Source organism: Dipodomys merriami, unplaced genomic scaffold (assembly GCF_024711535.1).
Source record: "Dipodomys merriami isolate MVZ:Mamm:240054 unplaced genomic scaffold, mDipMer1.0.p SCAF_5, whole genome shotgun sequence".
In the NCBI taxonomy this organism is placed as follows: Eukaryota; Metazoa; Chordata; class Mammalia; order Rodentia; family Heteromyidae; genus Dipodomys; species Dipodomys merriami.
In genome coordinates, this window is record NW_027206068.1 from 37,690,601 (window position 1) to 37,718,400 (window position 27,800).

General features: G+C 36.1%; 1 protein-coding gene across 11 annotated transcripts in view; it reads left to right on the plus strand.

The window, feature by feature from the left end:
- The window catches only part of Adam22 (ADAM metallopeptidase domain 22), a 179,251-nt gene that overhangs the window by 80,522 nt on the left and 70,929 nt on the right, over positions 1–27,800 (plus strand). For all 11 annotated transcript variants that reach the window (XR_011366912.1, XM_069996408.1, XM_069996413.1 and 8 more), the window contains exon 4: positions 9,087–9,153. Coding sequence is in view for 10 of the 11 variants with exons in the window: in XM_069996408.1 (XP_069852509.1) it covers positions 9,087–9,153 (67 nt within the window). In the remaining variant the exon portion in view is untranslated. The remainder of the gene's footprint in view (positions 1–9,086; positions 9,154–27,800) is intronic.

Below are 27,800 nucleotides of genomic sequence, written 5' to 3' on the forward strand. Positions count from 1 at the left end.
ACCTGTATCCCTATTTAAACAATTTGCTTTTTCCCTTCCCCTCCCCAAATTATACCAACATCAAATACAGTGAAAACGGGTTATACCATGGTGGAGGAACATACAAAGCAATAAAGAAATCATCTTATAAATATGTTAGAAACAATAGCAAGAAAGAAAAACCATTTGAATACTTATCTTGGGGTTCATTTTGCCTAACATCAACTTATCTGACCATTTCAGCTTGTCTCAGACATATACTAGTTATTGCAAATAAGGGAAACCATGGGACCTATGTTTCTTTGGGCCTGGCTTACTTCACTTAATATAATTTTTCCCCAAGTCTTTCCATTTCCTAACAAATGGGGCAATGTCATTCTTCCTGATGGAGGCATAGAATTCCATTGTGTATATATACCACATTTTCTTGATCCATTCATCTACTGAGGGGTATTTGGGTTGGTTCCATATCTTAGCTATGGTAAATAATGCTGCAATAAACGTAATTGTGCTGGAAGCTTTAGTGTGGTCTTGTTTGTGATCATTTGGGTAAATGCCCAAAAGTGGGATTGCTGGGTCATAGGGGAGCTCTATGTGGAGTCTTTTGAAGAACCTCCATACTGCTTTCCAAAGTGGTTGAACAAGTTTACACTCCCACCAACAATGCACATCCCCTCCAGCATCTGTTGTTATTAGAGTTCTTGATTTTTGCCATTCTAACTGTGGTGAGGTGGTATCTCAATGTTGTTTTGATTTGCGTTTCTCTTATGGCTAGGGAGGTTGAGCATTTCTTCATGTGTCTATTGGCCATCCTTCTTTCCTCTTCAGAGAAAATTCTCTGTAAGTCTGTAGACCACTTATTTTTTTCCCTTTTTTTCTCTCTCTCTCTTTTCCTTTTTTTCCTTTTTTTTTGAGATGGGGTCTCACTACATAGCTCAGACTAGATTTGAATTCCTGATACTCCTGCCTCAGCCTCTCTACTGCTAGGATTCCAGTGCTACTTTACCTTACTAAAAATGGCTGGGAAATGATTCCTTAGTAACATTAAGATAATGACTTTATGTACTACATTTAAAATTTTAGTTTTGTTTTTATATCATAATTCCTACTTACTTTTAGAAATTTTAGATAATACGCAGAGGCAAAACTAGTAAAATTAATGTAGCAGTAATTTAATTGCCAAGATTTTCACACTATTAGCATCCTGAGGTATATTTGTCTTTCCCTTCACATGTATAAGTTTTTCTTCCTTTTACTCTCTCCTGTAACTTGTTCATGTCAAAAATGTTTAATTATAATTTTTGTACTTTATTATTTAACTGCTTCAGTTGTTGCTTCCAGAGCTTTTCCATGATGTTTTATTGAATAAAATAATTATTCCACTGTACACATTCAAAATTATTTCCTTAGTTAAATTCATGGAAACAAAAGCAGGCCAAATGCTTAGAAACAGAACTGCAAGATTAAAAGACACTTAATATATGTCATTAAACCTCTCTCTGTGAAGGTTTTATTGTTGTTTGATGCTAGTTCTGGGATATGAACTCAAAGGCTGGGTGGTGTCCCTGATCTTCTGGACTAAAGGCTAGTGCTCTACCGCTTGATCCATAGCTCCACTTCTAGCTTTTTGGTGGTATATTAGAGATAAGAGTGTCAGGGACTTTTCTGCCTGAGATGGCTTTGAACTATTGTCCTCAGATCACAGCCTCCTGAGTAGCTAGGATTACAAATATGAGCCATTGGCATCCAGCTCTATGTAGTTTTGTTTTGTTTTGTTTTGTTTTGTTTTTTGGGTCCGGTAGTGGGGCCTGAACTCTGGGCCTGGGCACTGTCCCTCAGCTCTTCAGCTCAAGGCTAGCGCTCTACGACTTGAGCCACTTCCGGCTTTTTTCTTTTTGCTTATGTGGTGCTAAGGAATCGAACCCAGGGCCTCGAGCATGCAAGGCAAGCGCTTTACCACTGAGCCACCTTCCCAGCCCCAGCTCTATGTAGTTTTAAAGACGATTTTTCTGATGCTTGTGGTTCTTTTGAAGCCTTGTTTTTCTTGTAACAATTATTTTAAGGTAAGTATCTTCTAAATTTATTTTCTTTAGTAGATTCTTAGGTACAAAAAATATCAGAAATTTTAAGGCTTTTGTTCTAAAATTTAAAAGTTTACTGTCTCAACAAAGGCAACAATTGACCATCATTAATAGTGTATAATAATGTCTGTGTTTTCACTAATGATGAAATTCTACATGGACCATAAGGGTATCATAGACATATTAACAAAATAAAAAGTCAGATATGATATCATAATGACTCTGTGATAATGGAAGCAAACATATTTTGTAATATATGTCAAAAGGTATCTCCAGATTGCTTACCAAATGACTTGAATAGCCTGATTATATCATCAGAAAGGGGTTGTAAGAAGGGTATATAAACCAAGCATGGCAGTCCCAAATGTAAATGAATAATTGGGTTTGCACTAATCATGGCTCAATCTCTTTCACCAAAAATGAGAGTGATTTATGTAAATGAAGGATTGGGTTTGCACCAATTACAGGTCCTCTGCTGGGCCCATTAGGTAGTGATCCACTCTGATCTGGGTAGAAATGGCTACAAGAACATGTAGAGTTAGTTTGTCCTTATAATGACAAGGGGGAAAATGGTATAAGGTATTGCTCTAGCAAATAGCTTACACCTCCCCCTTCCTTCTCTTCTCCTCTCTCTCTCCCTTTCTTTTCCTTCTCTTCTTTCCCTTCTCTTCCCTTCCCCCTCTTCCCTTTCCAGTATTACTCTTTCTACTCTTTCTCCTCTGTTTTCTCTCTTCCTCCCTCCCTCCCTCCTTTTTTCTTTTCCTTTGTTCCTCCCTTGCCCCCTTTCTTCCCTCCCAAGTACTAAAGAGAGAAAAACAGACTTTTCCTCTCATTTAACTGAGAAGGCGTGTTCCTATGGATCTTGGAAACTCTTTTATATAGATATATAGTGTAGATAAAGCAGCCTGAAATCTTTCTGAAGTCTTAGTAAAGAACTTCAAATTAACACAACCTTAATTTGAACTTGACTCTGAGGTCACATTTTACCAGGTTAGATTTTTGCTGAGACTATGTTTTTGAAAGTTATTGTAAGATCAGTTTTCATATATACATACATATATTATATCATATTATTGTAAAGGTATTGTACAAGGGGATTACAGCTACATGAGTAAGGCAATGAGTACATTTCCTATCCAGTATTGTTACCCCTCCTTTGTTTTTCCCCTACCATCCCTTCCCTCCCCATCGCCCCAATTCCTCCCTCCCCTCCCAAGTTGTAAAGTTCATTTTCAGCATAGTGTCTTGTATATCTCATTATTACAATGGGTCAGCCTGTATCCTTGTTTCAGCTTTTTGTTATTTCTCTTCCCCTTGCTATATTAGAAAAATGTACAAGATCAGTTTTTATTATTGTTCATTTGTTTCTTATGCATCTTAGGAAAGATTACTGTAAATGAGGCATCATCCTTTATAAAATGATACTTCAAAGGCACATAATCTTAGTTTCTTCCATTATTCTGGTAGAGGCTGATTCAGAGATGGATTTAGATGATCAGGATAGACCAGGTAATATGAACTGGGCCTTTAAGTGGACAGGGCTCAATGGCATTTAAGATATGGTAGTTAGGGTGAAATGTTCAAACCAGAGAAGTAAAGTGGGAATTCTAGAGAAAAATGGGTTACTAAGAAATGTTGAAAAGAGTAGAATAATAAAAATTAAGTGAAATCACTTATATGCTGGTTTATTATCTTGTCAACTTCCTGATCTCCATTTTAGGCATGGACATATGCTGTTTCTTACATTTAAATACCTTCCCAAAGTAATAGAGCTAGTAAATACCAAAGCTTAGATGGAAGATAAAATTCTTGTTTTTAGTTTTTATTCTCAAATCTTTGTTTTGTACCAGCTACCTCTGAATCATGGTAGTTGTGAATGAAACAAAACACAGGCATCAGTATAATTGGAAATGCTTACATTGTTTTATTTATTCCAGGCATGTGATGGGGGTAGGTGTCCGAATATATGTCTGATCTGTAGAAAATGAATGGCCTTTAGAATTTGGTTGTAAATTATTTGTACTTTAAATTCACAAAGGAGATCACAAAGCATTTTCACACATTGGTATTAAGTAACTGTTAGTACATGTTAAATTTTACCCTCTCCATTTACAGTAGGATTTTCTTAATACTAAGGAATCCTTTATTTTCCGAAGCTTAAAATGATTTAAGTAGAGACTTCCTTAACAATAAATAATGATGTTCTAAAGAGAAGGACATTAGTAGTTTTGATTGCTTCAGGTGGCTTCCAGAATAGTTACTTAGGCTTTAATTTGATGATATTGAGGATTTTAATAGAAGGAACAGTGGCATTTTAAATAAGGGGGGTTTCAGCCTAATAATTAAAATAACAATACTTAGCATACTTTCACTACACTGCAAACAAACAAAACCAAATTGCCTGGGCTGTTTTTGGCTTAATTACAAGGGGCCTTTTCTAGTAATCCCTGTAGATGTAGCGGCTTGGTTGAAAAAGCTACATAATTCCTGAGCTGAGTTATTCTTTGCTGTAATTACATTCCTGTGGTGACTCATACTGTCTTAATGCCTACATTTTTATAATTCAAAGGAAAATGTTCCCTTAAAATTTGAAAACCTAGAAGACTTTAAATTGATTTTAAGAAATGATTCTTGTCATTACTATTGCTAACTGCTATTTCTCCACATTTTTTACTTAGGTGCTTTTGATTTCATTCATGCTAGCTTGATAATGGGGGTTAGTGATGGGGATCAAGCCCACAGACAGATAGCAGTCAGGATCGACTGTTCTGGATTTATGGGCTAGAACAGCAAAGATTTGAAGCATTTACTCTGATGGTTGCAACAGCTTATTTTCTGCCTTTGTCTTTTCTTCATGAGCTGAATGTTTTGGTTTTGCTTTTGTTCTGAATTCAGTAGTTTAGGAACCTGACTGGCTATGTTAATGAACATTGCCTATGTGTGGTAGTGTTTCCCTCTCAGTTCTGAGAAGCGCAGTTTGTCAGACAGGTAGCAAGGTTTTTGCAAAACTCTTGATAGTACCTCTTCTCTTTGGGGCTAGACAATGGAACCTATTTTCAACTTCTTGCTCTGCCATTAGTCAGTATCAGGGCTGGCCAGTCTCTTCACTGGCTGGTCTTATTGCTCAAATACAGCGTCTGTAATTCTAAACATCTCATGAAGATTAAAATAATTTAAGCCTTCTCCCCTCCCCCAGAAAGTACCTAGCATCCATCCTTTCAATTCTCTTTTGCCAGAATATTACAGTCTTTACATCACCATGCCTAAACCAATTCTTTGACGAGGACATTTGTCTCTGAACAATCAGGGTTCTGCTCCCTGGCTTCCCTTGAACATCATGACTTCACAAAGAGAGTTAATGTCAAGGAAAAGGATGATAGTGAAGAAAAAAAAAATCTGTTGAACAGTCAGCCTCCTCCTCCTCCTCTTATTCTCCTTTTCCCTCCTCCTCCTCTCTTTTTCCTTCTCTTTTTCCCCTCCCACTCTTCCTCTTTCTCCCTCCCTCCTCCTCTTCCTCCTCCTCTCCTCCTCTTCTTCCTCCTCGTCTTTCCTTCCCCTCTCTCCCTGTCTCTCTCTTCTTTCTTCCTCCCTCCCTCCCTCCCTCCCTCCCTTCCTTCCTTCCTTCCTTCCTTCCTTCCTTCCTTCCTTCCTCCTTTCCCTTCCTTCCTTCCTTTCTTTCTTTTTCTTTCTTTCTTTCTTTCTTTCTTTCTTTCTTTCTTTCTTTCTTTCTTTCTTTCTTTCTTTCTTTCTTTCTCTCTCTCTTTCTTTCTTTTCCTTTCTTCTTTCTTTCTTTCTTTCTTTCTCTCTCTCTCTTTCTTTCTTTTCCTTTCTTCTTTCTTTCTTTCTTTCTTTCTTTCTTTCTTTCTTTCTTTCTTTCTTTCTTTCTTTCTTTCTTTCTTTCTTTCTTTGTATGCCACCTATTTCAATTTTTTTCAATAGCTTCCAACAAAATAATTAAACTACAAAGTAAAGAGCTTCTTTAGACAAAAGTGGTAATTGTGAGGTTTGAAGCCAGCCAGGGCTGACAAATCCAAGAGACTCTTATCTCCAAGTAACTAGCAAAAAGCTAGAAGTAGAGGTGTGGCTCAGGTGGTAGAGTGTCAGCCTTGAGCCCCTCCCTCCACCAAAGCTAAGCAAACTAAGATGCCCCACTACTGGAACACATAGCAAGCACAAAATCCTCAGTTGCATGTGTAGAATAGGAGAGAGGGAGAAGATGGCAACTAGTCTAGTCTGAGGGGCATATGGACATATGATCTTCATATATCCTGTTGCTCTCTTGGCTTCAAACTGAGATTTGAGCAAGCTCCATAGATGGCAAGTATCCTGAACTACTTATACTCACTTTTGCCTTATTTGAAAGACATAAGAAAAATAAGCCTGGTCACTAGCTGTAGCTTGCCAATTAGCCTCACACACACACTCATGTGTTCTATGTGTGCTTCTTGGACAAAGAACACATAGAGCAGGAATAAATTATCAGCAGTTGTTCCAACCAGTGTGCTTTTAGCAACATTTGGAGACATTTTTAATTGTCATGATTCGTGTGTGTAGGAGATATAATGGCATCTAGTGGGTAGAAGTCAGAGATAGTGCAATAAATGTGCTCATTTGTGAAAGATAGCCTCCCAAGAGAAAGAATACTGCTGACATAAAATGTCAATAGGCAATGTTGGGTAGCACCAGTGTGTGATAGAATATTAATTGCTGATCTATATTTAGATGTCATGGTTATATAATAAATTGCTTATCTATGTTTAGAATATATTTAGTATATTATAAACATTTAATAAGTTATCTCTTAATTATCAAGTCTTTCTATCAATGAACAATAGCGTATATATAACATTCTTACCTAAAAAGTTAGAATATCTGGTGAATTCTGCCCACATCTAACATGATACTGCTTACTAATTACTTACCTATACTTAAAATGTCTCAGAGCATTTGCCTATATTTTATATAGATACAAACCTCCAATTTACTCATCTAGCAGAACTGAATATTCACTACATGTCTGCATTATACTTGTTCTGGAAGAACAACTATTAACACATTTTAAAGTAATTCCATCTTTAAGCTTCCTTTAAACAACACTTGTAAATTTTTAAATGTCCATATAATTTTAACTATTCTTTTTAATCCCATATATGTGAAAAAATCCCCATTTAATGGAATTCCTCAAGACACAACTTCCATTAAGTCTTTAATTTTTTTTCTTCTTTTTGGCGGTCGTGGTGTTGTGCCCAGATAGGGACCCCCAAAGACCACCAAGGAGCCGATTCCGATTCAAGCACACGAGAGTCATTTATTGCAACTGTCACCAACACAGCAGGTCAGAGTTGAGAGCCCCAACTTAAGGGGTGACAGCGTTTTTGGTTTTTTTTTTTTATCACAAGTAAAGCAGGGGAGAGGGAGTTTCCAACTTAACAGTTACATGATTGGCTAACAATTGAGCAGCTAAGGGTTAGTAAGTTTTGTCACATTCTTATTGGTTAGTACAATTGGTTATTCTTTACCAATGTTAGCAGACATTTAGTCAGCGTTTTATAACAGTCTTGTAACAGTCTCAGATAGGGAAGCAAGCTGAACCACAAAAAATATGTTGCAACGCAACACTTGGGGTCTCAGGGGAGACTTTCCACCTTTTGGCTCATTGGCTGTTGCTAGGGGAACTTATGGGGTAGGGTGCAAGTGGGACGTCTGTGGTCATTCTGGGGACCTAAGTTCGTTGCTGGAAATAGGCCTTGTCTCAAATTGGAGTTTATATGCACAAAATGGTGATAGTGTTGCTAAGGCTCTACAGTGGGGCTTCAACTCTGGGCCTGGGCTCTGTTCCTCAGCTCTTCTGCTTAAGGTTAGCACTCTACGACTTGAGCCACAGCGCCACTTCCGGCTTTCTCAGTGGTTTATTGGAGATAAGAGTCTCAAGGACTTTTGTGCCCAGGCTGGCTTTGAACCGAGATCCTTAAATCTCAGCCTCCTGACTAGCTAGGATTACAGGTGTGAGCCAACAGCACCTGGCTTAAGTCTTCAATTTTTTTAAGCATTAAATTATGAACAAAATTTCATTAACAAGGTAGAAATAAACTATACATTTCTAATGCTATTCTATTTGTAGGATTATTTTTAAGTGTTGAGGTTACCTTCTTTTTCATTTAACTTCCCCCCTTTTTAAAAAATTTGTTAAGGAAAGTAGTGTTTTGTTAGATAAAGACATATTTATAATATGCTATGTGATTTTTTTGTTTCTTTGGTATGTTCTTTCCACATGGTATAACCCCTGTTTTCACTGTATTTGATTCTGGTGCCCTGCATCTGTGTATACATTTTTCTAATTTGGGAAGGGGAAGGGAAATGACAAAATGCTTCAATAAGGATACAGGTTGACCCATTGTAACAATGAGATGTACAGGACACTATGTTGAAAATGAACTTTACAACTTCCATGGGGAGGGAGTGACGAGGGGGGGAGGGAAGGGAGGAATTGGGGAGGTGGGAGGGAAGTGATAGTAGGAGAAAAAGGAGGAAGTAATAATGCTTGTTAGGAAATGTACTCATTACCTTACTCATGTAAGTGTAACCCCTCTGTACAGTATTTTTACAATTAAACAACATTAAAATAACACATAATGAGATGGTAAATGTTTTGGTAAAAAGTAAAATAAAAATGAAAATAACATGTTTTGAAAATAATAGTATGTTAATAGTAGTTTCTTAGCACTGATAGCCAAATTGGCAGAATCAACTGTGCTAAGACTCAGAATAGCAGGTGTTATGTTGTCAATTCAATACCTCATCTTTTAAGGGATATGGTACTTGATTTTACAATCAGGGCTAAAGAATTTTTAAATCATATATGTATAAACTTGTTCTCAATTTTCAAATGTTTTTCATCTTCAGTATCATTATTATTATTAATTACTTTGCAGAGCCCAGTGTCTAGCTTGGCCTAGAGTATCCTAAACAGGTAAGTACTTTCCCATTGAACATCTCTTTAACCATCATTTCTTTTCATTGTTGCAGTGATTTGCTGTCCTCTGATTACATAGAGAGACACATTGAACATGGAGGCAAGACTGTGGAAATCAAAGTAAGTTTTAAAAAGAAATTTAAAAGTCTAATATTAAGATATTTCTTTGTTGCTTTGTATGTCCCTCCCCCACGGTATAACCCCTGTTTTCACTGTATTTGATATTGGTATAATTTGTGGAAGGGAAGGGAAAAAAACAAATTGTTTAAATAGGAATACAGGTGGACTCATTGCACCTATTACACCCAATTACAAGATGTTATGTTGAAAATGAACTTTACAACTTTGGCGCAGGGGTAGGGGGATGGGAAGGGATGGGAAGGGGAAACAAAGGAGGAGGCAACAATGCTTGATAAGAAATGCACTCATTGCCTTGCCCATGTAATTGTAACCCCTCTGTATGGTATTTTCACAATAAAAACAAAGAAATTTTGGGGCTGGGAAGGTGTCTCAGTGGTAGAGTGCTTGCCTTGCATGCCTGAGGCCCTAGGTTTGATTCCTCAGCACCACATAAGCAAAGAGAAAAAAGCCGGAAGTGGCACTGTGGCTCAAGTGGTAGAGCGCTAGCCTTGAGCTGAAGAGCTGAGGGACAGCGCTCAGGCCCAGAGTTCAGGTCCCATGGTCGCCCCTCCCCCCCCCCAAATAAAAGAAAGATATTTAAAAGTTTTGAAAATCTTTTAAATACTGCTGATCATGATACTAATTTTCATTGATACTTATAATGCACAGATTAGAGGTTCTTTAATTATTCTATAATTTTACAAGGAAGATGATCACTCACTTTTTTTAAAAAAAACCTTCATTATTAATTACTAGGAAAAGAATTAATCAAGCAGTACAGGAATTACTGGACTTGTGTTTTATAGGATTTATATAACTGAAAGGATCTCTTCTTTAGAGTATCATCGCCTCTTTTTTTCCTGTTCATTTAAAACTCTCACTCCAAATTCCTCTCTGGGTTCCCTCCTCCTCCCTATCCCCAGCCCCCAGGAGCCACATTGGAATGACTGAATCTCACCCACCAATCTAAAGTCAGTAACTCATTTTTTTTTTCTGCTAGGCCCTCCTGTCTGCTCCCTGTGATTGGTTCTTCAGGATAGTTCCTTTTATATACAATTGGATACATTTCTCTTAAGATTTTCTTTTTTACTATTCATTATGAGTTAGGTGAGGTGACTTATCTTTTCACCTTTCCTTTACCTTCATATCAGTGTGCTGTGGCAGCAATAGCACAAGAGGAAAACATTCTCTCACACTTCTGGAGACTGAATCCTGAGATTCAGGTGTCTATAGGACTGCTATCTTGTGAGGTCTCTCTGTCTATGCTTTTCTCCTGGGTCCCAGCTTGCCTTCCCACTGTGCGTATTTCTACCTTAGTTTTCTCTTCTTAGAACACAGTCAGATTGTATTGGGCCCACCCCAGTGACCTTGTTTTGTTGTTATTACCTCTTGAAAGATCATGTCTTCAAATGAGGGATAAGACTTCAACATGTGAATTTTAAGAGAACACAGCATCTAATGCCTTTCTTTTATTGGCTTGTTTTCAATTAATTAGTTAATTAATTAATTAGGTTGTGGGGCCTGAACTCTGGGCCTGGGTGCTGTCCCTCAGTTCTTCAGCTCAAGGGTAGTGCTCTACCACTGGAGCCACAGTGCCACTTCCGGCTTTTTCTGCTTCTGTGGTGCAGAGGAATCGAACCCAGGGCCTAATGCCTGCTAGGCAAGCACTCTACTACTGAGCTACCTTCCCAGCCTCAGGCTTGTTTTTAGTTGATGGTTTTCTTGGAACAGAGGTAAATGAAGCTATGCATGAATACAAAGCTAAACTCCGTAAGATTTTTTTTTGTGTCTGTTTGCAATCACAAGCATGGTCATATATATATGCCTTGAAGTGAGGCAAATTATTATCAAAATCATTATGTTATATTTAAACCAGTAGTTAGAAACCAATCCATTAAATGGATCTGCTTGTTTTTAGAGATTGTTTTTTCTTCCTTTTTTCCTTGTTGACACAGGCCTTGTTATGTAACCTTGAACTCATCATCCTGTACCTTAGCCTGTGGAGTGCTGGGACTAAAGGTACATGCCACCATACCCAGATATCATAGAATTTTAATTTGTGAAAAATCAACATTTAAATTATGAAATATAACCTGAACACAAAAGTGCACATAAAACAATGGATGAGCTGATGAATTACTAACACATTATCATCTCCTGGTTCAAGCCATAGAGCCTTTGCGACTATGTCCTAAGCCTGGCCTCTTGTTATACTGGAAAACACGGTCCCAACTTTTATGGGAATATTTCTGTACTGATGTCTATAGTTTAATCCCAAAGATGTATCCCTACAGTTTAAGTTTGCCCTCGCATACATGAGGCCCTGGGTTTGATTCCTCAGTGCCACATATGCAGAAAAAGCCAGAAGTGGCACTGTGGCTCAAGTGGTAGGGTGCTAGCCTTGAGCTGAAGAGCTGAGGGATAGCGCCCAGGCCCAGAGTTCAGCCCCACAACTGACAAAAAAAATAAAAATAAAAAAAAATAAAATAAACTTTAAATTTTATCTTTCTATTTGTTCCTCCTTGCAGTTTATATGATGAAGAAACCAGATTGTTTATCCTAGTCAGTTTCTTAGTGTGGAGTATACCTAAGATATACTAAAGTATATCTTAGCAATTACCACTTAACATAACATTTTATATTATCTGCAGGGTCTTTTATGCATTAATAAAGGCAGAGGTTTTTTGTGTAAATTTTATCAAAGATTTATCTAGAACAAAGTAGTGAGAAATAGAAAGAAAAGAGAAATATTTCCTGCTTCTCACTCAGGAAATAGGATTAAAAGATCCCCATGGAAATACTTTTATCCTGATCATTTAGTTAGGCATAGCCCTGATTTTAAAGTTCTACTAAATTATTTTAAAACATTTGTCCCCTCCCAGTGGTTATAAAGTTTATGCAGAAAACTTACATGCTTTTTGCTCCTTTAATAAGATATATATAATTTCAAATTTCACTTGCAATATAATTGATCACTTGAAAACTAAGTTCTAGGGCCTGGCATGTCTACAGTTCCAACAAAGTTAGAAATGGGATGATCATGATTGCAGGCCAGCCTGTGCAAAAGAGTTAGGAATACTTTCTCAATAACTGAACTTCCTTAATCCCCGCTAGGCAGAAGCTGTTTTAGGTTCAAGGCTGGCACTAGGCAAAAAGGACAAGCCCTACCTGAAAATTAACTAAAGCAAAAGAACTCAGGGCATGGCTCAAGTGGAAGAATGCTTTCCAAGAAAGCAGGAGGCCCTGAATCCAAACCCTAGCACAATGAAAGGAAGGAGGGAAGAGAGAGGGAAGAAAAGAAATAATGAAAGGAAGAAGAAAAGAAGGAAGGAAGGGAAGAAGGAAGAGAAGGAGGGAGGGAGAGAGATAAAGATATTGAGAAAGCAAGAGAAAGAAAACAAAGGAAAGAAGAAAAGAAAAGAAAGAAGGCAAACAAAGAAAAGGAGAGAGAAAGAAGATTAAGTTTAAAAATTTATCCCTCTCTTTAGGGAGAACTTTGAAGAATTTTAAGTAAAATTGCAACTAATCAAAATGCCGTGGAACGTTATTTTTATTTGGTGCTAGAGAACTATGGCTTTATATTTGAAAAAAAGAAACTTGAATTTAAAAATAGTGGCAACAGAGTCTAAACTACACAGTTTGTTGTTTTATAGTTAGCTTGTCTTAGAACTCAAAAATGGTCAGTACTATTCTGGTTAGTTGAAACCTCAATTTATGTAGGCTCAGTCTTATAATTCTAATAGTGATAACATCTAACATGTTTTGCTAAATGGTGTAGTGATGTAATGGGCACACAAAATCATATGTATTACATTGTCTGATTATAAGCAGAATTGTTATCTTACTTTGTAGACACCGAAGCACTTGGCTTGTGGAATGTAAGACGGGATAATTGAACAATTATTTGAATCTAGGTTATCCAACTCTAGATCCACCCCTTACACCATACTATCATATATTCCATATTACCTAAAATAGAATATCCATACAAGTATATCTATAAGTCAGATGTATTTTGTCCTTTTTATATAAAAATCAAATTCATTTTCGAGGTTTCTAACAATTACTCCTTATAGTCATTAATCGTTAAGCTGAATTAGTGGTTTAAATATTATTTAGATATTTCTCTCAAATTTTGTTACACATTTGTATAGTTTTGTGATGTCATAGTATTTGGGTAGTTTTATTATGAAAAAAAATGAGAAAGACTTCTGTCCAAAGCTTGTCTTATTTTTCCTTGAATGAACATCTTAGGAAAGAACTCCTGACAACATGTTTTGAAACATAATTCTTTTTATATACAAGGCATATGATGTTGGAGGAAGCAGATTCCCTTGGGGTCAAAAAGTGAAAATTAGCCTGCTAGGGTGGAGCAGGCTAATCATCTCAGCCTTCAGGAGACAGAGGGGTAGGGGTACCTTGAGTTTAAGGCTAGTCTGGGCTATGGTATGAGATCCTGTCTCAAAACACAAACAACAGGGGGAAAAAAACCCAAACAACAGCAACAAAAAAGTAGAAATAGATACTACTGTAGAGATATTATGTGCTTTTTCACCAATCGATGGTATTTTTTGTTAAAGTTTTTGATCTTTTATGATAATTGGTAGCCAGTATTGATAATATACTATTTATGAGCATTCCATCTTATCTTCAGATTAGGGTCCTAAACCTGTAGGTTGAGTATGTGAGCAGACACCCACTATTTAATACTGGTATTGGGCTGGCATTTGCTAGTTACTACTCATGGAATTGGGTACATTTGATTCTCATTGTCTCAAAGTCTTAATGATGCTTATGGTGTAGTAGAAAGATGGATCTGAATACAAAGCATGTGGAACAAGACTGAAGTCTGGAGGTAGGTAAAGATATTGAAGAGTGCTGGGTACTGAAGAAAGTGTCTACTGAAAGATGAGAGAGGTTATTGTGAATCCAGGAAACTTTATTTCGATTAAATGTATTAAAATTTCTATTGAAAATAGCTTTGAGGCAAAACTGAAAAGACCACTATCATTTCTAGAAACAGTAAAAGAGAAATCGGTTTACACTCTAGGAGAAAGTCAGTTTTTCTACAGAACAGCTTTGCCTGCTGTTCCTATCCATCTTCCCTTCCTGGGGTTGGAGCTCTACGCAAGATTTGTAACCTGGCACAAATACCCTCTTTCTTTGGAAACCTGTGCTACTAGCAGAGTCTCGAAGTGCCTTTGCGCTTACTTTTTTAAAGTCAGATTTCCAGCTCATTAAGAAGAGATCCTCTTTTATATTCTGACTTAATCATTTTATATTCCGCAATGAATATACTAAGAACAGGAAAAATTATACTCTGAGGACAGCTGTAAGAAATCACTTAGAAAAATTTAAATATGGTGGCTTTGAGGACAACAGATATTTCTAGAATTTCATAGTTTCCTTGAGCCTGAACAACATCAATAAAAATTACTTGTATTTAAGATTTCTTTAGTCTGAGTTGCTAGATTTTGCTACAAGGAGAGTAATATCTAACATTATAATAATTCAAAAGTTACACAGTGTGTTAGCATACTTTTCACCTTTTTTATTGGTAGAAAAACATCACTAATTATTTTGTGGTGTTATATAATATTGTAGATACCTTTCTTGAGCTAAAAAATGTTCTCAATTTTCATTAGCACCAGAATTTATTTTATCTAACATGTAAATTGTTATTTAGTAACCTTATTCTGCTTTCTCTACTTTGTAAAAATAACAGAAGCCTAATTTAAGATTCAAAATGATTTTTCTCAAATTTGATTACATATTAGCAAGGAACACTTGAATTATTTCAATTTTGGTCCCAGGCAAGAAAAAAATACTTATTACACATTCAGAGCATCTCATATATTTTTCTTGGAGCCAAAAAGATGCACACAGGGGTTAATCTGCTTTTGCTTATCCTGGGTATTGAGTTTCCTTATTGATTTTCAAAAGTGCATTACCATACAGAATCTTTGTTCTTTCTATAAAACAAGAACAGTAGGCGATTAAGAAGAAAAGGAAAACCAGGCTTTGATGTGCAGGAAATTTTGCTGCATGCATTAGTACAGTGCCCTCTATACCATTCCATCAGTGATGAATCTTCTCTGGTAGAGATGTGTTTTTATTTTTCAAGTGGATTCTTAGTTTCTTGTTGTTTTGGAGGCTGTCTGTGAGGTGCAATGCAAGAAATAGCCACAGTTGCCAAGTGATCTATACTAAGGATTTTTCTATATTATGTTGTTTGTTTCTTTTTTCTTTGAAGAGCAACTCAGCAGCAGCATTTAAATTCCTAGGTATCTTTCTCATCTGCATCACTGTCTTATATTGAAGAAACATTATTTATGTCTTAAATTATGTTCACTTGGATAGACATTTGGATAATACTTAGTTACCTGGACCATCACTAAGTCACATACCTTGGAAAGTTGATTTTAAGAAGGATTTATGTCAGCACATCTTCTCCATACATAAACAGTTAGTTATTAGCTATAATTATACCTGTTCTAAATTCTTAATATTATTCTTATAATTTATTTACTTACTATGAGGCATAGTCTTACTATGAAGTCCAGTCTGGCCTCAAACACTTGATCATCTTTTGAATGCTGGGATTACAGGTATGTACCTTGATGCCCAGCTTAAATTTTATTATATTTTAATGATTTTGTTAGCATTTGGCTACTGACATGATATTATTTTTTTAACTTCATAATACAAAATATTTTGTAAGAATGACAACTATACTTTCAAAATGCAAAACAGATTTCATCTTATGGTAATATGATGAATTATTGAACTGAATTTCAGGGATGATAGTGGGATTTAGTTCCAGGATCTTGTTATTTAGAGATCACTCTCTAATTGCAAATAAGACCAGCACAGGAAACCTAGTCCTTTGGGTGTTGTGGGTTTGAGCTGCTGCTCATTTAAAAAATACTTTAACTTTAAAATTGAATCAGGAGGAAAACTCAGTTTTCTCTGTTACTTCAAAATTTATAATATTTTCACAAAGGTATTTTAAGTCCAGAACAAAAGTGTAGCTGGGAAAAAAAAAACAACATTTTTGATGGCCAAGGTATGAGGATCCTAGGGAGCTAATTTCATTGGTTCATATTTACTAGTTTAATACTAGTTACTTGGAAGATTTAGCCTCTTTGCTTACAAATACAAACTTATTGTGCTTCCTTAATATGGCTACTTGTAGCTTATCCTCTCCATTTAATGGCATTAAAAAATAGAATGACTTTCTGTATTCCCATTTTACATTATTTTCTGTCTTTCTGCTTCTGTATTTCTCTCTGTCTCTCTGTCTCTCTGTCTCTGTCTCTGTCTCTGTCTCTCTGTCTCTCTGTCTCTCTGTCTCTCTGTCTCTCTGTCTCTGTCTCTGTCTCTGTCTCTGTCTCTGTCTCTGTCTCTGTCTCTGTCTCTGTCTCTGTCTCTGTCTCTCTCTCTCTCTCTCTCTCTCTCTCTCTCTCTCTCTCTCTCTCTCTCTCTCTCTCTCTCTCTTTCATGCTCTCTTTTTGCCAGTTCTGGGACTTAAAATTCAGAGTTTAGGTGCTATCCCTGAACTTTTTGGCTCAAGGCTAATACTCTACCACTTGAGCCACAGATCTACTTCTAAGTTTTCTGGGTTAATTGGAGATAAGAATCTCATGAGAGTTCCTGCTCAGTCTAGCTTCAAACTGTGATCCTCAGACCTCAGCCTAGGATTACATGTATGAACCACCAGCACTCAGGTAAAACTTTGTATTTTTACAAATTAATAATTATTACACTTTCAAAATATTCATCTACCACAAAGGATGGAGAGAAAAGTATCAGTAATTGTTGGAGTAATAACAAACACAGGTATGGCATTTACAATGTGATTGGCATTAGTGAATATGTTCCACATTTGTTCTGGAATCCCTCAGTACACTTATTTTACAGATGAGTAAATTGAGTCATGAAAATTGAACTAAGAATTTGAAGTCAGGAAGTCTGACATTAGGAATATGATTTTACCCATCAATACTCTAAAGACTCTATGGAAACAACCATAATAGCAAAAGGATATTAGATTGCAAATATTTTAACAACACCATTTAGACAATTTGTGATTTGCAATTACATCTTCTTTTGCAATTGTTTATTTAGTAAGCCATTACTTGAATATGTAGTAATTTAGACTAGGTGAGTCTCAGTTTTTCCAGTATAATATTTCCATTATTCTAAAAGAAAACTAAATGTCTTCAAAGCGTGTCCTATTTTCTTTTCAACCATTTTTTCTTGGGGTTATTTTTAGCTCTTCTTTGTTCTGCGTAGAAATTGGATTGTGTATTGTTCATTACTGGGGAGCATTGTGACTTTTAAACTATGGCGGTTTGAAATATATTGCTGTCTTACACATGACAAACACATGGCTCTTTTCTTATGCCTGTCTTAGGCCTATGGATCTACATCTGGAAAAAATGTGAGGTTTAATGGACAAGTGTCACCAAATCAAAACATATCACCCTCTTTCTGAGAGAACAGAAGAGACATAGTTGAATCTTGGCAGGGTGGGAGGGGGGAGGGGAGGAAATGCAGTACAAAAATTCAAGGCTTATAATATAAAATTAAGAAAAATGAGGAAACGAGTGGGTTGGGAAGGAAGGGAAAGAAGTGACACTGATCAAGACTCATTGTATTCATAAGCTGCTTTGTTGCATGGAAATCCCTTTGTACAACTACTTAAAGAGAATAAAAATTTTAAAAGTAAAAATAAATACCTATTTCTTTCTTTTCTCTTCCCTTCTCCACCCCCCCCAGCCACTTCTCAACCCATACTTCTTCCACACAGAACAAGAATAAAAGAACTACCTACATTTAATGAAAAAAAAAACATGAGAAAATATTTGTTTCTCCCTCACATGTAGCTTTAGTTATTATAGGTGTATTACCTAACTACCTTTTGTCTGCCACCAGGCATCTGCATATTATCTCTTCCATGATGGTACATGCATTTTTCCCTGGCAAGCTCAGGCAGACATATGCTCCTCTACCCTACTGAAATCAGTGTGGTTTCAGGAAAGTCTCAGCTTTCATGATTTCATTCTCTTTGCATTTTAAAGAAACAAAATCTTTGGGGATTTAAGTAAATGTTGCTTTCCTTTGGTACTGAAGTAAGGTTGCTCTAGGTCCATCATCATGTATAATGTATCAGCTGCCTTAATGGCATTGTAAAGATTGCACATAGGCTTAACCCTCTAGCCTGAAGGAAATATATTGGCCCATTACCAGTTGATACAGGTCAGGCAGGCATCCTAGTGCTGGGAGTAAGGAAAAATGAAAAGTGACAGCTGCTGTCAGCATGAGTTCCGCTCCTAAGCCCTGTTTGTAAGCTGTTTGAGTAGAAAGGAGTCTTAATTTCTCTTTGGTGTAAGATTTCTTTCCCTTCAATCAAGAATATAAAGAATTATTTCATCTGTTAATATGAAAAATGTTATCCACAGAGTTAAAAGATATTCTCAGGCATAAACTTAAAGAAAACATCAAAGTAGCACTAACTAATGGAATTTCTATGTATAGAACTACTTAATTATATATAATAGAATGAGTTTTTTATTTTAATCCTAATTATAAAACCAACCTTTTTATTGAAAATCATTGTGTATATTCTGGTGAAATTTCTTTTTTAAAATCAGTGCGAACTATTATGAGAGAAATTGCGACTGAATGAGAAGTTGAACCGTGTTATTTTCGAGATGTTTTAGCTTGCTTGAAGTATACTCACAATCACAGCTTATACTTTTGGTGATGTCCTAAACCATTTTTTTTTAATTAGGAAAAAAACACTTGCTTTCCAGGAATAGCTGGTTACTACAAAAATAAGAACAGATAGTAAAGATTAGCAATAAGTACCGTAATTAATAGTGAGTATTTATAGCAATTTGGGGGCTGCTAATTGATAAGGGCTCTATTTAATGTTTTCTCCTGGCAAATCTTCTTTGTACCAATGAAGTAGAAAAACAAGTAGATGAAGGTAGTCTTGATTAGCCCCATAGGAAATTTCTAAACACTCAGCTTATGGTGTTTAAGTGTTAGAAAGCTGACAGTAGGGATTTAGGGAAGAATAAACAAGTCCAAATTCTTAAGCACCCTGAGTACTTGCTTGGTGGTTGTGAATGGAATCAATAGGCATTCCACATAGTAGTTAGAACTTTGGAAAGAGTAGTGCTCTCTTCTCAAAGTCATTAAATTGTTAAAAAGTTTAAATGTCTTGAATAGTATTATAGAAGTAATAATAGACCTAATAGTCATTACTTTCTTTTTTTCTAAGTCTTGGGTAAAGCTGTAGTTGGAAGCAGTAAAACAAAACAGAACAAACAAAAACAACAAAACCCCAGAGACTAAGAACACTGTTAGGGCTTGATAGGCCCAAACATAAGACCTGATGGATTTATTTATTTATTTACTTATTTTTGCCTTTTGTTTTTAATTTTTGAGACAAGGCCTCACTCTGTAACTTAGGCTAGACTGGAACTTACTACCTAGCTCAAGCAGGCTTGGAACTCAAAATTGTCTAGCCTCTGACTTCTAAATCCTGGGATCAGATTATGACTTTTCCAATTCATATCTGTGGGCTTTACACACTATGCTTATACTTTCTGTGCTTCATTTTCTGCATATGTTAAACAAATAAAACAGATGAGCTTTGTATGTCACAAACACTCCATAAATATCAGTTCTGAAAACTGAATATATATGATATATGAAATCTGACATCTTTGGATGACAAGAACAAAATTACTAAAAACAGTTAAATAATAGGGGTAGGGCAGTAGCAGAAAAGAAGGGTTAATCTTATTAAAGTCCATGCTTTTAAATTGGTTCTGGGCTGATGTACCATCTGGAAGGAGTGAAAAATGGCTGCTGACTGTAGTGTCCAGTTCCAGAGCCCAGAAAGTAATGTTCCAGGAACCAGAGAGAAGAGAGATGTAAGAAAATCTTTGTCTGTTAAAATGTCTCCACTTATCTTTCCTTCTTCAAAAAAAAAAAAGGAGGAGGAAGAAGAGGTAGAGGAGGAACAGGAGGAAGAAGGGGGGAAGAGGAAGATGTGCATAGGAATATGATAAGGTGAAAGTGAACTTAAAAAAGAATATGGTCAGCTGGGCACCAGTGGCTCATGCCTGTAATTCTAGCTACTCAGGAGGTTGAGATCTGAGGATTTTAGTTCAAAGCCAGCCCAGGAAGGACAGTCCATGAGACTATCTCCTATTAACTACCAAAGAGCTGAAATTGGAGCTGTGGCTCTAAGTGATAGAGAGCTAGCCTTGATTACAAAAACTCAGGGACAATGCCCAGGCCCTGAATTCAAGCTCAGGACCAGCCCTCCTCCTCCCCCTTCAAAAAAAGTTCATAACAAATGTGAAGAAAAAGCAATTTGCTTTTTTCTCACCTATTTTTTTGTACTCAGACACCTACAAAATCTTTATTCTGCCTATATTTTCAAATTGCTATTTAAATATGTTTTCTTTGGTGTATGTGTAACTATCATATGGCTAATTATATTTCTCTTACTCATATTAAAAATCAATTATTGAATAAGATTTTAGGCAATATAAATCTCTTACATTAAAAAATCTATACAGAGTAACATTTAAATTTCATTATTTGTAAAAGGGTACAATGATGTAGTGGTTTCCTGGAAAGTTGTAATTTCATGAGTTTATAATTTTATAGTCACTGTATGTGGTTCACATTGATTTTCCATTCTCCCAATTTAGAACTACATCTCAGAGAACCTGATAAGTACCCTCTCTGCATTATAGTAATTTGTTGCTGAGGAGCACTTTGTGGGAAACAAATTTTTTTTTTCAGTAGCCTGATAAGACATTTGCTATAATAGTGGGGATGTAATGATAACCTGACAGATGAAAAAATAATTTCTCTTGAGTATCCTGTGTTAAAAAATAAGCAATTTTGGAATCTGTTTGACTTGATAATAGAATGGAAGGTTTGATTTGCCATATTATTTGTGTAAAAATAATCAGTATTTTTAAGAAGTTGTGGGAAAGTGGAATGGCTAGTTACAGCTGAATAAGATGCAAGTTAATCCTAGTAGGTCAGTGAAAGAAGTCTCTAGGTTATACCTCCCAGGCACACTTCTTAGATGCAAAATCTTTGGATTATGAATATTAAAAACTATTTATCCACATTTAAAGAGATGCAAAATTATATTGAATAGTATTTACACAACATTCCTACTCCCTTTGCTTGCAAATATGACCTTCCTTGGACACAAAATCTTTTCAGATACCGAAAGGGAAGACGAGGTCATGTCAAATTAATGGGTGTCTTAGTATAATAACTGGTATCCTTTGAAGATGGGAATTTGGGTAGACAGATACACAGAGCTCTCATGAAGACTCAGGCAGAGATCTGAGAGATGCACCTATAATACAAGCAATGCCAAGCTTGATGCTAATCACTAGAGGTTAAGAGAATTTGGTTTGTTTTCTCTTTAGCACTTTCAGAGGAAGCATGGCTTTGCCAACATTTTGATTTCAGACCTCTAATTTCCCAAAATATGAGAGATAAATTTCTGTTGTATTGAACCCACCCAATTTTTTGGTAATTTGTTACATCAGTCCTAGGAAAATAATAAAGAATAGATTTTACTATCAGCCATGTAGAAACAATCAGACGATTGCTAGAGGTGTACAAAATAGGAAGTACATCAATATCATCCCTTTTGGAAATCCATGGCATCTCAAAAGGATGTGAACAATTGCTCATATAGAGCACCTGTGAGCTGTAGCTCTGAGAAACACCATATGATAGTTTTCATATTTTGTTTTCCACAAATGATGTCACCCAGGGGAAATCAGTATAAGGGAAAACTCATGCAGAATAATAAAAATAGATTTTGAGATTGCTGTTTCCCTAGTGGTTTCTTTTTCTTTTTTCCTTTTTTTTTTAACTCACAAACTCATTAGAAAGTTATGGCCCAGGTATTTTGCAATGTTCACCATCTTCTAATGACATTATCTCTTTTGTTATCACTTTTATTATAATCAGTAGCATTTTTGTCATGTGCAAAATTTTGCTACAATGTCTTACCTATTTTTTTTTTCTAATAGGATTCATGTATCTTTTCAATAAAACACATTTCTTTTATCAGGTGCATTTTTGTTAGTTTTTAACATGTTTTACTTTTTATTTATAATTGCTGTAACTTCTAAGTGCTCATCAATGAATATTGAAACAATGCAGGCTTGGGATAGATCTCAGTGGTAGCGTATGTACTTAGAGCTTGAGCTTCTGCATTCAATTTTCAGCACGAAAATAAGTAACATAATGCATAGATTTTGAATGTCTACTTGTCTTTATCTAAAATACTGATGCCTACACCCTATCCCAAAAAATAATGATAGGATTGATTTGGGGAAATGGCCTGCCCATCGGGATTTTTTTTTTTAAGCTACTCAGGTAATTGTATTTATTCAGGGAATTTAAAAAATGAAGTTTTTGTTAAAATGCAGATTTGGGGATCTTATGTAAGAGCTTTCTAAAGAAACTTTCTGTGTCAGACATTTAAAATTTGCATTATAACTCCTGCCCTGAATTATTCCATCTTTTTTTTTGAGTCAGGGGTTTGCTAACAGTCCAAACTGGCCTCAAACTAGAGATCCTTTTGTCCCTGACTCTTGAATGCGGGGATTAGCAGCATGTTCCACCACATCTGACTTTTTTGGGGGGAGAGGGGGAGATCCGGTCGTGGGGCCTGAACCCTGGGCCTGGGCTCTGTCCCTCAGCTCTTCAGCTCAAGGCTAGCGCTCTACCACTTGAGCCACAGTTTTTTTCTTTTTCTTTTTTCTTTTTCCTTATGGGGTGCTGAGGAACCCAGGGCCTCAGGCATGCAAAGCAAGCACTCTACCACTGAGCCACCTTCCCAGCCCCATCCACATCTGACTTCTGAATTGCTACTAGTATTTAAAGAATGAAATTCATAGCTCAGAAGACACTGTAGCTTCCCTCACTCAAGAAATGCTGCCTTACTGTACCCTCACCTCTACATGAAAGTTTACAGGGTACTTCAGTTTGGTATCTTGAAGGAACCCCACCTTCCCTGGTGATGCAGCTTGCTTGGATATTAGCCTATTTTACTGACAAGGAACTGGAGGTTCAAGAGTTTCTTCAAAAGAACATTTGGGGATATAAACCCAGATTGAGCTAATGAGCTTTCTTAAGAGGAGAGACTATAGTCTGCTTGATGAATAAGTTAAGACAGAAATGCAAGTAGAAAGACATGTAGCATAGGTTAACAAAATGAACATATAGAGGAGGGAAATGTGTGAGGAGGAGGGAGTCTAAGCATTTTAGAGAATGTCACCCTGACTATCTTGGAGCTGAAAAGTACATGAATTTTGCTGTAAGAATCTGGATGGAGAGAAGATAGCTGTAACCCCGATGCTGTTCTATTTTGTGGGTTTTCATCATTCTATAATCCAGGCTGTATACATCCCTTTGTGTTATCATCTCATTGAATTCCTTTTACCTGTCTAATAAAATGGGATATGTCTTTAAGTTCCACAATAAATGATCACTTGACTTCTATAGAATAGAATAAAAATTGCAATAAGCCTTTTTTTTCTACTGGGAAGATTAACTAATAACTAATCACATGAATTGTTATATAGCTTGTTTTTTTTATAGATGCAGATCTTTCAGCTATAACCATCTAATTAGCTAAAAATAAACATCTGTAATCATAATTCTTGTATTATGACTGTTATTACATCAAACAGTGTGGGGAAAATTTTAAGGACAATGGTTTTATTTCTAGAACAGAAGAAGCAATAAGGAATGAAACTATGATTGACAGCCAGATAAAGAGCCTATCTGTTAGGATGTACTAGCTTTTCTCTTTTCCTTCAACATGTCTTATATTATCAAATGTAGTAGCTGCTTCCTTAAAACATCTGATCCTGAATAGTTATAGAAAGATGTGGAGATACTTTATCATTGGTAAAGGATTGGAAGAAGTTGGCTTAATTCTATGGCCTTTATGAAAATATATAATTGAAAAATAAAATAGTTCTTTTGTTTATTGTGAAAATACTGTACAGAGGGGTTACAATTACATGGGCAAGATAATGAGTACATTTCTTATCAAGCATTGTAGCCTCTTCCTTTGTTTCCCCTTCCCATCCCATCCTCCTCCCACCCCCCCACCCGCCTCCCCCCTACCAAATATTTTATGACACATTTCAAAAAAGTTCAATTACATTTATCCCCTTAAATACTTATTACAGTTTAAAAGGCTCTTTTCTTCTTTGACCCCTTTATGGATAATCTGACATATATAAACTGACATATGTGCATGTAAATATGTAAAGAGGTGTTTATCACAACATTGTTTATGACAAAGTTAGATTTTCTCACTATCTATTAGTATAGGGATTGTATAAATGCATTATGTTTCACTTCTATGATGGAATATTATGCCACCATTCAGGAATGCGGTATTGATAAAGAAAAATGCCAAGGTATGCTTTACGGGGGAAAAAGTCAAAAGGGATGGAATGGTGCACACAGGATAAAACAATTTTCACACTTAAAAGGTTGCTTGCATATGTATGTGTACATTATGTGTGCATGGTGTGTTCTTGACATTTGCACAAAAATCTGTCAAAATGCTTGGTACCCTGTGTATTGTATATACTTTTATCTGAATCAGGAAAGGGAAGGAGAACAACAAAATGGTGAAACAAAGGACAAAGCATGAACCAATGCAACATTGATATTCACAAGACAACTTTACAACTTGGGCAAAGGCATTACAGGGGAGGGAAAGTGGGAGGAAAACGAAGGAGGGGGTAACAATGTTGACAAGAAATATACTCATTGCCTTACATATGTAGTTGTAACCCCTCTGTACTTCATCTTGACAATAAAATTAAAATTTAAAAAATCTGTCAAAACGCTTCCCTTCTAGGAAGGAACCTGCACACTGTAGATAAGTGGTCTGGTTACTCTTTACTGTGTACGCTATAAATTCTTTTTTGCTGCAAGTATGTATAATTTAAAGATAGACTAAGATAATTACTTAAACTAGAAAATCAATTAATTTTATTTTAATAATTTGAAAATAGATTCATATAGATTATAACATTAAAACATCTTGGACTAAAAAATTTCCAGATATTTAAAAGAAAAAAGTTTTCGTTACTTCTTAGTTGAAGTAAATTTTGACTGATGGCAAATAATATCTGAGAAAAATATTGTAAGAAAAAATAGATTTCTACTATTATTTAAAAGAGATATGTATACTACCAATTGGGGTCTGAAAAATTATAGTAGCTGGAGCTGGAGCTGAGGAGATTTTCTCCCTTTGGTGTTTATGCTTCTCCTGGAGTGTCATGGAAACATTCAGTCATGATTCAACCACATTGAGCTCTGCTCTGCCTTCGCAGTGTTAGGCATTTGTGCAGATGGGGTCTGATCATATGCTGTTTTTGGATCAGTTCCTATTTCTCTGAATCAAAAATTAGTGAAATATTGTTTTCTATTATCTAATCTTCTAACACTCCCTAATATAATGGAGGAATGATTTTTAAAATGAATTTTGTCTTTTTAATAAGTGTAACATGACTTTTCCAGAGTTTATATTTTTAAAAACTTTAATTACTAATACATCCTCTCGTATAGGCTTTGCCCTTGGCATTTTTCTCCTTCTTATAATGACTTCTGGCTTCCTATGTTTCTCTGATTTGATGTTGTAATTCTTATGACTATCTTCTTTGTTTCTGTGTGTTTTACTTTCTTTGTTTCTCCTATCTTTTTGCTTTGTTGTTTTCTATAGTCTTAAGCCTCTGAGAGAGAAGATCTGGTTTAATTCATCATTGTGCAATCTAGGGAAACATTTAAGCAGAATTCTTTCTCTGGCAAGATAACCTGATTGACTGATGACCTTTCCTGTCTGGCCAGTTTGAAGCTAGAGTGTTGATTTCAGGTCCAATCAAATGAGTCCATGAATTCAGCCTCACCCTAATCATAATGTCATCTCATGCACTTAGAATCTAATTATAAAGCATTCACCATCTAACAACCCAATGGAAGACATTTAAGCTATAAATGTACTCTTGTCCTTACTAGAATCATAAAGGGAAAAGTGAAATAGGATAAATTAGTCTTAGGGTAAAACTTAGATTTGCAGTGCATGGATCACACACAGACTCTAGAGCCAACTCTTAAGCACTTTTAGGCTTTTTGTTACCTCCGTTGACAACTTCCTAAATGGACTGCCTTACTTGTAGCCTTTTGTGTAGAATAGGGATAATAACATTTCTTTTAAGGCTGATGTGAAGATTAAATGTGATTGTGTTTAGGGATAAATGGAGTAAAACAATAATTGACACATAATCATTATTATGTTTGTGTGTTTGTGCCGGCACCAGGGCTTGAATTTATTTATGGCTTTGAGCTTTTGTTCCACTTTTTTGCTCACAGTTAGTGTTCTACTACTTAAGTCACACCTTCAGTCCAGTTCTTTCACTGGTTAACTGGAAAGTCTTTGGACTTAATGCCCAAGCTAGCTTCAAACCATAATCTTCATATCACAACTTCATGATTCAGGATTATTGGCATGAGCCCCTGATATCTGGATATCATAAAATAGTTATAATAACAGCAAATACTTACTGAATGCAAACATTATTTCAAATGCTTCATGACTCTGTGTGTATTTTTTTGTGTGTGCTTCTTTAATCCTTATGAAAGCCCTTTGAGATTATTTTCCCCATTTTATTGATGAGGAGACTGAGAAACTAATAAATTCTATAGCTTTCTTGAGATTACAAAGCTTAGAAGGTAAATAAGCTGATAATTCAGGCTTTTAATATTTAAACTGAATCAACTTTCCTTATGTCTTCCTATCTTATCTTGGATTTGTTTCTTTGTTTCCCCCATTATCTACAACTTTTTAGATTACATTCCTTGTAAAGGATCACTCTATCTTCACCATCAAATCTAAGCACAACCCCCCCCCCCCATTCATGATGCTCAGTGACTCCTCTGAGTATGTAGAGTGGGTAATGTCATGAATTGCATTGTCTGTCATTTTGCCTGCTCTCTACTTTCTCTCCAAAGCTGAGAGTCACCAGTTCCCATGGGATTATGTCATGAGCAACAATAGCAACTGGGCTGTTTGGCTTGGATCTCTCATAAAGAGATTGTCTTCAACCCTGTCCTCTCCCTTCCTTTTGACAAACCTTGAGTATTTTAAGTGGAGTCAACCCTTAAACTAACAAACTTGCCCCTTTACTGTCAGTCCTTCATATTTCTCTCTTTAGTATACCAGTGAGTCAATTTAATGAGAAGCCTCTAGCTACTGAAGGTATAGATTGCAGGAAGAATGGAAAAAGATCATTCAGAGCATAACTCCTCAACTTTCAATGTGTATATGAGTTCTTTCGCCTTGCTAAAATGCAGGTTTTGATGTAGTAGGTCTGTGGTCTGGCCTGAGATTGTACAAGCTCCCCAGTCCTGCTGGTCTCTGGCTCACACTGAGTAGCACTCAGTGTAAGAAGGCAGGCAATTTACTGGGTCCTTCTCTGGCCACATTTAGTCTAAGGAAGCGAGTCTCTCTTCATGTCAAACCCCATCCTCAGACTACTTACCAGTAAAAGAGT